At 39.1% G+C, this 12,083-nt stretch overlaps 2 protein-coding genes across 9 annotated transcripts in view; both read right to left on the bottom strand.

Moving 5' to 3' along the window:
• Positions 1–11,071, bottom strand: part of ABCB5 (ATP binding cassette subfamily B member 5) — a 33,543-nt gene extending 22,472 nt beyond the window's left edge. For 3 of the 8 annotated variants that reach the window (XR_012054540.1, XM_030264798.4, XM_032746711.3), the window contains exons 1-12: positions 10,954–11,071; positions 10,136–10,202; positions 9,017–9,104; positions 8,834–8,882; positions 7,822–7,966; positions 7,314–7,380; positions 6,906–7,097; positions 5,606–5,777; positions 4,498–4,622; positions 1,973–2,147; positions 1,547–1,660; positions 584–694 (exon numbers count right to left, since the gene is read on the bottom strand). Coding sequence is in view for 7 of the 8 variants with exons in the window: in XM_030264798.4 (XP_030120658.4) it covers positions 584–694; positions 1,547–1,660; positions 1,973–2,147; positions 4,498–4,622; positions 5,606–5,777; positions 6,906–7,097; positions 7,314–7,380; positions 7,822–7,966; positions 8,834–8,882; positions 9,017–9,104; positions 10,136–10,184 (1,287 nt within the window). In the remaining variant the exon portion in view is untranslated. Of the gene's footprint in view, positions 1–583; positions 695–1,546; positions 1,661–1,972; positions 2,148–4,497; positions 5,518–5,605; positions 5,778–6,905; positions 7,098–7,313; positions 7,381–7,821; positions 7,967–8,833; positions 8,883–9,016; positions 9,105–10,135; positions 10,203–10,953 lie in introns of those variants that run through there. The other 5 variants (XM_030264795.4, XM_072925580.1, XM_072925582.1 and 2 more) reach the window with 4 other exon arrangements.
• An 88-nt stretch (positions 11,072–11,159) lies between these two features.
• ITGB8 (integrin subunit beta 8) overlaps positions 11,160–12,083 on the bottom strand; it is a 90,304-nt gene continuing 89,380 nt past the window's right edge. The window contains exon 15 of the mRNA XM_072925586.1: positions 11,160–11,201. Coding sequence (XP_072781687.1) covers positions 11,175–11,201 — 27 coding nt within the window. The 3' untranslated portion in view covers positions 11,160–11,174. The remainder of the gene's footprint in view (positions 11,202–12,083) is intronic.

Genomic DNA, 12,083 nt, shown 5'->3' with positions numbered 1-12,083 from the left:
TAAATAAATATGGCATGGAGGTCAAACCAACTGTGTCACCACAAAAGTAATCACCATGACATGATGTACACAGGTCACTAATGCAAACTGGACAAGCAAAGAGCAGGCTAGTTTCTTGAACAGCAATTTTAACATATGCCCAAAACAAAGTTTGACTTCCAGATGTACATTTAGGATATGTTCACAACAATATGCCATCAATGCACTGAAAGTCTATCTCCGATAATTTTTCACATGGGATGTCGTAACTCCAAGGAGTCAAGGAACTGGAAAAAAAAAAATTCTGTTTTAACTGCTCAAAGTCTGGAAGCCTTAATGAAAGATTTTGAAAAATCTTATTTGATTTATCAAAACTCTTTTTCATAGAAATTCAGACTAGGTGCAGCACATATTAGATTTGTCCTGCAGAAAAGAATGATATACACAGTGACAGTAGAGCTAGAGCTTTGTTGTTGTGCATCACTGGGGGGAAAGTTATGCCCCATCCCCCAAAACAGGAATGCATTTGGCATTCAAGAACAAAATTAGACAAACAACATGGAGACAGGTTGAGTAAGTTCAGTAGTCTAAACAGAACACTTACTTTAACATCAGGTCTGGAAGGGTAACTGAAATGGATGTTTCTGAATTCAATTTCTCCTACGAGTTTGTCTGGCTTGTAACCTTCCTTAGAACTGCTATCTATGAGCCGTTTCTGGAAAGAGGTTTGTAAAATAAATTGGTGGTTATTTCACGTTTGGAACTGTTATTTCTGCTACGTGCATTGTTCTTTACTTTCTCAAATGCTGGTTTACACTGCAGTACAGTTGCAGAACTACTGCATTTTACCTGCAGAATGCTGGGTATGGGGAAACATCAAATTGTGAATACTACTTGCCAAATACAGTGAATTTTCAAAAGCAACAAAATCCGTAGCAGAAAATCTATAACTGCAGAATTTAACTGCATTCTCTTGCAACCAAAACATGGGCCTCAGTAATCTGTATATGAGGGTTTTATACTCACATCAAAAAGAATGATGTAGCCATTTCTCCATGAACTTTTGATTCCTACTTTAAAATATTTTATATACACAGATATGCAATTGCTGCATAGCACTGCAAAATCAAGATAATGATATGGAAAACCTTTTTTTATAGCAACATCAGCATTACAGATTATTTTCCTTATAACTTTCAATAGTGATAGTAATCCCTTCACCAATTCCCCTCCCCAGTAAACCCCATCTCAGCTGAATTGTGCATCCATGAATTTTTAAAAACTAGTATAGGGCCATACTACTTTCCCTCTGGAGCTGGAAGTCTAATATTAGACAAAAAACCTCAACTATATATCTCAGACACACATGCCAGGTTTTCCAGTTTTCACTGTAACAAAGAGGTTGTTCTTTTTTCAGATCAGTGAAAATATTATGGGTTTCTGTAGTAAATATCTATAGAGTTGGGGTTTTAGGCTGCTTTTGTTACATTTCTCAAGAGGAAAAAAAAAGGAGGAGTGGAAGCTAAGCTGGTTGAAAGGCTTCTATCCTATATAGTTAGGTGTTTACCTTATTGATAATCTTATATACTTCATAGGCAGCCCCACGTGCATTGGCCATACTCTCCAGGTTAGGAGCTGCCTGGCCCAGGGAGAAAGCTCCAACAAGCACAGAGAAGAACACCTGTGGGAGATGGAGAGGAGCACTGCAATTAATGCTTACAGTGCCACCAGTGCCTACATGGGCACTAGAAAGACTTTAGCACCAGCTCTAGGTTATTCATCCCACCTTACAAATAGAGTCCAAGACAATCAAACTTGTTTTATTAAAAGCTGAATACCATATGAAATATGGCAATATGAATACCATTCATTTGTTTTATACAGAGTCTCTAACAGCTAATTTATCAAGCACATGGCAGAAAACAGAGACACCACTTGCATAACTTTCCCTGAAGATACAGAACATTTTTCAAAGCTGCATTGCTGTACTTACAATTAACACACGGCCAATGTCATAATGTGGATCCTCAGCAGTGAGCTTGGTCCCATACCAAAATGCAAGGGCATAGGATCCAAAGATAAAAAATTGTGAAAGACCTAGGCATGTGTTAGTGGTAATGGATTTTTTCATTCCAACACGTTTAGCCATCTCTAAGTTAGCATCATATCTGAAAGTGAGTAAGGAAACCATTAATTTGATAGGTACCACATATCATTCTGGTTAATACTTCCAGTACCCTTTTCTTAATTAAATGGATTTATGTAAGAAACATAATTCAAACCTCAGCAAATACAGGTTATTTTTGTTTTTTTTTTACAGAGGACTATTAGGGGGGTAATTAATTTGAATAAATCTACTCTGATATATGCCAACAATATTGGCATACTGTTATCAAAGACATTCAGAAAACAATTAAGCACCACAACTTTGTTATCATAATGGAAGACACAATAGCACTCTTGAACTCATTGTTTCCATTGATGCTGAAAGGAAACCTTGAAAAGGTTTTAGCAGCATTGTTTATCACAAAGGTAAAGGTTAGCTGGCCACATTTAAAACAAGCCAAATAAAAATAAAATCCTCCAAAAACCCCAGGCAATAGGGAAGGAGATAAATGAGAGCTCCCTCCAAATGTAAAGTTGTTCTCTTACTGGACATTTTGGGATGTCAAGTATTTTTCCCTTTGTTCAGTTTACTGATTAACATATATACTCCATCAGTAGATGAAGAAGATCAATATAGAGACTAACAAGTTCAACTAGAGAATTATTTTTTCTAGGGATGGTTCAAATTCATTCACTCATCCATAGTTTTCAGCAAATAGCTTTCATTTACTCAAGCTCATTATGCAAACTGTAGCCTAGGAATAGTGTAACTTTCTAGCTGTAACCGTCATGGTCAGTAGCTTGCACTTTTTTCCCAATATGTATTCTCAATAAAGTACAAACCCACCATAGGAATTAGTTCAGCTGGGAAGCAATCTTAAAAAAAAACTGCATTAATTTTGGCAATGTAAATTTCTAAGATGCCACCAGTGCAGTCTTTGTTAGTCAAATATATTGAAATATTTTGACTTGATTGTGCTCTTAAAATCTAAATTTGAGTCAGTAGCATCATAGGTCTTCCAGGGAAATGGCTACTGTATTTAAGTAGTGTGATTAATACAGGTAGGTGATCACTCAAATACTGAGGAAAAGCCAAGCCACTGCCAGAAACTAAAGGTGACTGAAGATCCCTTACAAGAGTAAACTTTTGCTGTCAGTGGAAGCACTGTGCAGTGAAAGGATGTTTTTCCTAACTCTGAGGTCAGCATTCAAGAGCTATGTAGGAGTCACAATTCACTATCTGAAAAATGCACTCCCTGGTAGGAGTTTGTCCCTAGTAGAAGACATTCCTAGGGGAGCCACTATGTTTGGTTTGGGTTTTTAGATTAAATGGAAGTAGAACAGTGGAAGAGAATGACTGGTTAATCATAAAAAGGAAAGGCTTTACTTAACTCAGATATCAATTATTTTGTCTTTAGTCAACGTATTTTGAATTAATATTGACAGCTCTTGCCATTCAATTTTCAGACACTGGTAATTACAGAAGACTGGGGGGGGGGGCAGGGATGGGCAACTTATCTAGGTCATTTTAGGGCTTTTTTTGCTTTTACTGTACAAACAGGAACAGTCCAAATACTGTTGCATCTTAAAAACAAATTCCAGTAAGCAGAAAACAGGGCTATAAGACAGTCAGAGCTCAGTCCCTGGAAGCAAATGCAGGAACAGGCTGTAGGATCCTAAGCTAGGGTTGACACTACCTTAAAAATTCTGCACAAGACAAAGGCAAACATGAGTTGAAAAAGATAGAAGAATTTCATGGGGCATATGGATCAGGTCATCTGCTTTGCCTTTCCCAACTGCAGGGAATCAGTGATGCCTTGTATTTGTATAAAAAATTTATTGCTTATGCTTGTTGAGTTATCTGATATGCATGTCAAAGTTTGTGGCCAGCCACAATCATTTTGCCTTCTATGTGTGACTAGGGCCAATACTGGGAAACTACGATGTTTGCAAATCATTAAAGCTGCAAATCATTGTAAAAGCCAGTAACCTGATTTTACCCAAGGCTGTTATACAGTGTAGTTTAAAAATAAGCTCAGTAATCAAAGACCAGAACACTAGCAGAAGAAGATAAGCAACTGATTGCATGCTTTATTGCATCTGACTCAGGGGTAAAGGTAACCTTCCCACCACTTTCACATTCAGTTCAACTCCAGATTTCAGTCAAAGGAGAAATCTTCATCTCTGCTGCAGTGACAGCACCAAGTACTCTATACTCACTGACTGGGTCTATTTGCACACCTTTGTTTTCACCTGATTTGTCCACTTATAGAAAGACAAAATGACACAAAGGAAAATCTCAACCCTGTACCCCTCCACAGGAAAAAAAAAACAAAACCAAAACCACAAACCAAACCCACAACTAAAATTCCTTGCCATATTTTAAATACAATTATTAATTTAAAAACTTACTTCTCTAATGCCTTCTGCTGTCCATTGAAAGCCACAACAGTCCTGATTGCTGTCAAAATTTCTTCTGCCACAGCTCCTGCTTTGGCATAAGCAGACAGCTCTTTAGCAGTAAGCGATGCCAGGAGCTAAAGTTGGAAAACAGATGTTATTGCATCCTACTGAAGGAATACACACACCGTCTTGGTGAATAACAACGATCACACAAGGTGCACAAGATCAGACTTTAGCAACGTAGGGGCAGCTCCTTCCCATACCCTGAATTTCCCTCAAATAGAGTTCAATTTATCATTGTCTCCTCATTACAATCAAAGGCTACACAAACATCAGGCGAGCTTCTTGATCGATCCCACTTTCCTCCCAAGCCTACAAACTACACTAGGAAAAGTGATGGAGGGTGTGCTGCAGCTGCTCTGAGTTTGAGGTGTTCAGACACTAGAGCACCGGCAGATATTGAAGGAAGCAAGACAATCACATTGCAGCCACTAACATTCATTTTCTTAGCTTGTGATGCTTCAGATAGGAAAAACCCCATAAAATTATATAAATGGCCACTCAGGAGTATGAGCCATGCACATTAATGTGGCTAAACATTACATAAGGGGAAAGTTTTCCTATCTGAATGGGAAACCTCTCCAGCCATTTTACTGATTTATATAACTTCAGTTTTCAGCAGCTGTATGTATCTGCATCGCTGTATAGATTTATTCTGTACACAGCATGAAACTTAGTAAATTATTTGCAAGAGATGTGGTACATGCATGTGCAGATGGAAAGAGATTGAAAGGTATTTGTGCTAGGAGGCAAAAGTGAGGGCTTCCCCAGTGCTTGCCATGAGGAAACTGCTGTGCCAGGAAGATGCTCTGATGCAAATTATCTTCCTGCAACATGGCATTGAGGACAGGATATGCAGACAGAAGGAACACAACTTACAAGATTGTGCTTGGGAACCCAGAGAAAGACTGCAGGAGGAGTAAAAATCAAAGTAAGAGTGGGACAACCTCCCAACTTAGAAACCACATTAGGTTTCTCTCATTCTCTGCCCCTTTTCTTTGCATAAGAATTGTAAGGTTTTTCTGGTTTCTCTGTTTAAAAATCCCCACACACTTACAGTTGACCAGACTGCTGCTGATGCAGCAAGTAGTGGGCTGACTGACATAACCACCAGTGTCAGCTTCCACCCATAGATGAATCCTATAATAAGCCCTGACACAAACGTGGAAAAAAACTGCAGAAATATACTGATCTTGTCTCCAATGCCTTCACGGATGGTGTTGATGTCACTTTAAATAACAATAATAAAAAAAGATTCGTTAGTTTAGAATGACTCTCATTTTGACTCCCTCCCCCCTTTTCTTGTTGTGTGGCCTCATGTCAGGAGCTTTGCCATTTCCTAACTGGCAAAAGAAAACTTCTAACCACAGCTACTGAGCTCTACCATTAGGCAATGTAGCCTAAATGCAGCAGAAACCTCCTGTTTTTAGACTTGTTTTCGGTACCCTCAACATTCTCTGCTGTTTCTGTGCCATGTCACTAGGTCACCAATGACCTAGTTTCCTCATCTGGCATTCAGATGGAGCAACATAAGAAACAATGAAGCAGCCTCTCCACCATCTTGACCATCTCTAAATTACTTCTTCTGCTCAGCTCTCTGATGCATTTTATGCTGGTAATTTTGGCTACTGACTCAGGTGAAGAGCTACCTCCATTCCATCATACCATTATTTGGAATAACCTCCATTTTTCTTACAAATTTTCTTCCCTGAACATACAGATATTAGAATTGAGAGTGGTTTCATTTAAGCTTCTCATACACTTTTCAGGACAGATCTGTGTCCAAAACTACTATAAAATCTAGAAAAAAAATGTATTTTAAAAAAAGTAGTGGTCACACATATAATCCCATAGCACATGGCCACTACAGTCCTCACCCTTAAATCTGTTGAAGTTTATGGAACAACTACAAAGACTTTAACTGGCTGTTTAGACTCTGCCTGAGATAAAAGTACAGGCGATACTTGTATGAGTACTGATACTACAGTACAGGCTCATTTCCATTCAATTAAGTGTCAGCTCTTGGTGTTTATAAACTAGGTGGAGACAGCAGAGCTGTTTGTTTAGCAGTGGCTGAATAAGTACTTCAATCACTTCAGAAAGCCAGTGTCAGGCATTTCATGGAAACCACCTTCTAATGCACATATCACAAACTGCACAAAGGAAGCTGAAAAGGATAATGAATATTTCACTTTGAGCTGTAATATTTCACACTTTATGTTTGGTAGATTTTGTTTAGTTTTGTTTTTTTAACTATCTATAGTCTATTCTGCGGAGATAAATGTCAGTTTTCTTTTAAGTGCCATACTTGGTGGTGTGTGTATGTGTGTAAAAAAAAGCCAAAACAGAACCCTCACTCTGTCAGTCTGGTGTTCAGTGTTCCTATCTGGGTGGTATCAAACCAAGCCATCTCCTGATGGAGCACTGAGAAAAAGAACTTCTGCCGGATCCTTGCAGTTTGCCTTGTAGCAGTAACCAAAAATGTCCACACTTGGATGATGCTCAGGATCAACACAGCAAAGCCAATTCCCACGTAGTAGTAAGCAAACCTGGGATAAGGGAACAAAAGCCCATGTGATCCCATGTAGCTCATGAGACAAGTTAGACACACAGAGCAGCAACTAGTCTTCATTAAGCACACCAAAGTAAATCCTGATGCTTGTGATGCATTATTGGGAAGGCAAACATGGCTTCTGCTCCAACAGAAAACACAGTAAAAGAAAACCATCCAATACATTATTAACAGGATAACTACAGACCCTTACTTTGTCATTTCACCTTCTATATCCACACCTGGATCTGACAGGCAGCTGGAACTGTTTACTGAAGTATCTGTGAAGAGGAAATAAAAAGTAGGAATATTTGTGGAAGTGTTATATAGAGGAATTGGTTCAAGGCAATATGAAGTCATCATGGTTGGGAATATTTTGTATTTTGCAAGTGGGGTCTTGCAATACAATCTTAAATACAAAATTATTTGGCAAATACACTTTTTTAAAAGCAATTAGTGATAACTGAGTTTGATTGCACTCCCTAATATCTCAACAAAGTCAAAGTACATTGGCATAAAGTGCAAATTCAATGCTTTGGTTTTGCCCTGGTCTAGTCATTAAAGACGGATTGAAATGACTGGGTTATTTCCAGCAGGATGAGCGTAGCTCATAATATACTTCTTTAGATATGTAACAGTGTATAGTCTGGGGGAAAAAAGAATCTTAGCCTCAGTAGCAAAGCACAGCCAATATGTAGAGAAATTTAATTTAAACTTTTTACCATTGGATTGCATGCCACTTAGCACAAAGCTGTTTGTCATCTCTCCAAAGATAATGATCATAAGTGGCATTCCAGTACCATTTGCAGCCGCTGCAACCAAACCAACTATCATCAACAGGACATCCACCCCATCAGCATAGCGAAACTATGTAAGCATTAGAAGGAAAAAAAAAAAAGAAAAAAGTGGCATTACACCTGACAATTCATGCATTTGCTACAGTACAGCAGACTTGCAGAACATGCATCATCCATATATTCTAAGTAGCAGCACTCCAACTGAAGGTAAACTCAGTACATAAAGATTTTGTAGTAGTGCAACACATCTTTAAATTAGTACCCAAAATCTTTAAATCAAGTCAATCAATAGTACAAATCTTTAAATTAGGCTGCTAAGAGAATACTGGTAGGGCACAATTCTCAGTCTGGAAAAAAAAACTACATGCTTGCAAGTGATGATGACCTTTGTAGAATATATTGTATTTTGTGTTCCATTGAGTTACGTATAAACTACGATAATGCCTCTACTATGTAAACACGAGTGAGTTATTGACCAGCACCTGGTTTATACCTACCAGTAGAAAATGTTTTCAGAAGAGATAGATTGTATCTTAAGACATGTCTGTCCCTGAAGCTTTGTTTTGTTAGAGGAAGGGTGCGAATTTAAACTGCTATAGATATCCCAGGATGTGGTTAATCTGAAATCAGAGCATTTTATTCCTGAATGGCCTAACCATCTCATAAAGCGTAAACATACATAGAATAAACCACAGAAGAATAAAACTTTTCTTGTTTCAGAGTAATCATGTCCACGTGCAAGAGCTATGCTTCTTTGGGCACAGCTGTCCTACAAAAAACTGCCACAAAACCATTATCACTGATTCTCAGCAGGTCTAGAATCAGTAGTCCTCAGGCTTTTTCTCCAGTTTTTGGTTGCCAATGAATTGTAATCATAAACAACTCACAATGCCAAAGAAAGAAAAGAAAGTATAAAGCAGACTATCAGGACACTAACCAATTCAAGAATGCCAACCATTTGTTTCTCTGGCTTCTTATCTTCCTTCCTAGAGTAGAGTACAAAAGACTAATTAAGATGATGGTTTTTTTTAGTAAATCTGTATTAAGTTCTTCTCCTCCTTCCCCTGCCCCTCTGACATCCCCGTACACCCAGTTAACTTTAAGTTAAAAAAATACCTACACTTCCTTCTTGGGCTTTAACTGGTCTATTTGTTCTACATGTTCTTCATGCTGGAAAGAAGTATCATCACACCCCTTGCTTCTAGATTCTGTGAAATAAAAATACTTTTTAGCATAATAATCCATCTATTGTACTACCTTCTTGTGTTTTTCACTGCTGGTTCTTTTGCATTTAAAGACTAGTCTTTTCTCATGTTCTTGGGAGGAAGTTTCAAGAGAAAGTCACCAAGCTCCTTCTCTTCAGTTCATCTTTATTCCCAGAAAAAGCTTCCATGTCCATTTCTGAGATGGAAACTTCATTTTTATAATTACAATGTATTTATACAGAAAGATTATCAAAGACTAAAAGAAAGAGTTAATTCTTCCTTCAAATACCTGCACAACTCAATGCAAATTAGAAGTCCTCACAAATGAGTGGAATTGCTTATAGTGAAGGTTATAATTGCTGTAGGTAACACAGACTAAATGGCAGTTAACTAAAGAATCATGTCCTTAACTCTAATAACCATCTTCACTATTCTATTGCAATAGTTGTTACATGTCCCATTTCCTTTGCGCTGGGTGGGAGCTTCAGAAAGTTAGATGAAAGCACAGTCCTACCCAGGAATCTCATAGTTCTAAATGTGTAAAATAAGACATAAATATATACATAAAGAAACAGATTAGTAACCACAGTGGGGAGCCAGCAGTAAAACAAAAGGAGACAAATTGCTCCCCATACCATCCACTCCCAATTTACACTTACTTTAACTTTTGCTGCTGACTCACGATTAATAGAATTTTTTACCTACTCTTTTAAGGTTAGTTGGCCTACAATGGTTGTTTGAGACAACCATTCAAAAGGGATAATGATCTTCCAGATTACCTCAGGAGAATTTTCATGCCCAGGCTAGGACCTTCCTGAATAGTTTTACAAATGCCAATCAATTTTGTTGAACTTGGTGGAATGATTCGCTAAAAAAATATTGTATAGGTGTAGCTTTAATTGACTCATTCATAGGAAACTCATCATGCTATCAACTACAAAATCACTATGGCAGTCGGGAGAGCTTTATAACATTCTTTAGTTTCAAATCTGTGGAACATAGTCTTCAAACACACATGTGGTGTTCCTTCTTACCCAGATTGGAGAGGTTCTGTTCTGTGGAATTTGCAGAATAGTCCTTCATTGTTCTTTTTGGTGTATGCTTATGAGAGAGTCACATTAATTAGAACCTGCAATTAACCCCCCCCACCCCCGCCCCAAACAAACCACTTTGATTTAGCAAATATTTAAAGACTTCACATCTGTGGGTTTTTCCATGACTTATCACATTTTGGTCTCAACATTATTCTACTTAAATAGAAAGACTTAAAAAAAAAAAAAAAGTAACAGCATGAAAAAGTAGGGACTATTAATGAGATATTAAGAACAGTGAACACTATTACTAGGCGACTTAGGTCAGTAGCCTTTTTCAGTAGTCTTTTATGATAAATCCTGAAATCATTAATATAAAAGTTACTGTAAACCATCCCTTACAGAATAGATGGTTTCCCTCATTACCTTATGTTTGATTAGAACTAACTAAACAAACAGCCATAACATGGTCATGAGTACACCGATAAGACTCGCACTTGTTATGCCATGTGGTACTAGGATGCATTTAGAGGCAGTAAATAACTGATGCTCTTAGTCTCCTGAGGCTTTTATTCTTGATCTATCAAGTATACTGGTTTAAAACAAACAAACAAACAAAAGAGCAAAACAACAAAGTCCCTAGTGAAAAAACCGCACACGAATCTGATGAAACCTAAAATAACATTGATAAGAGAATGCCTAACCAACCTCAGATAAAGAGAAAAAAGGGGAAAAAAAAACAAAAAACAAAAAAAACACAAACGAACAGCTCTTCGATTTCTGACTGTGCTTTTCCCTCCCCTCTCGTTATTCCAGCTCACCTCCACAGCCCACGCAGGCTCCCGCAGGTGTGGGTGGCGGTGGCCCCGGCGGCGCGGTCCCCGCGGGGCGGCTCCGCAGCGCCCGCCCCGGGTTCACAGCGGCGGCACCGCCCGCCCGCCGCCCGGGCTGCGCACCAAGGCCGGCGCCGCGGCCGGGCAGAGCCGCCCAGGATAAGGGACCTGCAGAAGGATGCAGGCTGGCTCCTGCCCTCTGTCGCCCTTCAGAAGCCACCCGAGGGTGTCCGAGCCTGCAAAGCGCACAGAGAGCCCATCAGCCCCTCGCCGGAGCACCGCTTCTGTCCTGACTCTCACAGAATAGTTGATATTAGAAGGGGAGCGCTGGATGTCATCTGGCCCATCTGGCTCCAGTGGAGTCATGGAGAGCACACAACATAGGATTGATTAACATATTTTGAATATTCCCAGGGAAGGAGGACTCTACAGCCTCTCTGGGAAACCTGTTAGAGTGCCTGGTCACCTGCACAATGCAGAAGTTCTTCCACAAGGAAGTTCAGGTGGAACTTTGTGTTCCAGTTTCTGCTTGTTGCCCTTTACCCTTTTGCCTGGCATCATTGAGAAGAGACGCTCTGTCGTCTTGCCACCAGATACTTACAGGCATTGATGAGATCCCTCTCAAGCCAAACAGGACCAGCTCCCCCAGCCTTTCCTTATCCATGAGGTGCCTCAGCATCCTCATCATCCTCATAGCCTTACACTGGACCTACTCCAGAAGCTCCATTTTTCTCTTCTGCTGAGAAGCCCAGAACTGGACACAGAGTCTCACCATTACTAAAACTAGATGAATTTAAATCTAGAAAACTCAGCTGCTAAGCAGAGATGAAGGGGCATTTAGAGAGTTGCTTCTCCAGAGAAACATTCAGATTTGGGAAAGTTATCTGCAAGGTCCTGTCACATTTGGGAAATTGCATCACTGCACTTAGAGAATTTACAATAAGACTGAAGATATGCTGGTGAATTTAAACTAAGAATTGTTATTAAATAAAGGCTTTTCTGTTCCACTCATAAATGGCATGACAACTCAAGCCAACTAGATTCAAAATTGTTTTTAGAGAAACTAAGCAATATGTTTTGCTCATTTGGTTTTCACCTCTTCCTCGCAATTTGTGTGG

The sequence above is a fragment of the Taeniopygia guttata genome, chromosome 2 (assembly GCF_048771995.1).
Source record: "Taeniopygia guttata chromosome 2, bTaeGut7.mat, whole genome shotgun sequence".
Lineage (NCBI taxonomy): Eukaryota > Metazoa > Chordata > Aves > Passeriformes > Estrildidae > Taeniopygia > Taeniopygia guttata.
Note: the sequence above shows the minus strand (reverse complement) of the source record. Positions and strands in the feature narration are given on the sequence as shown.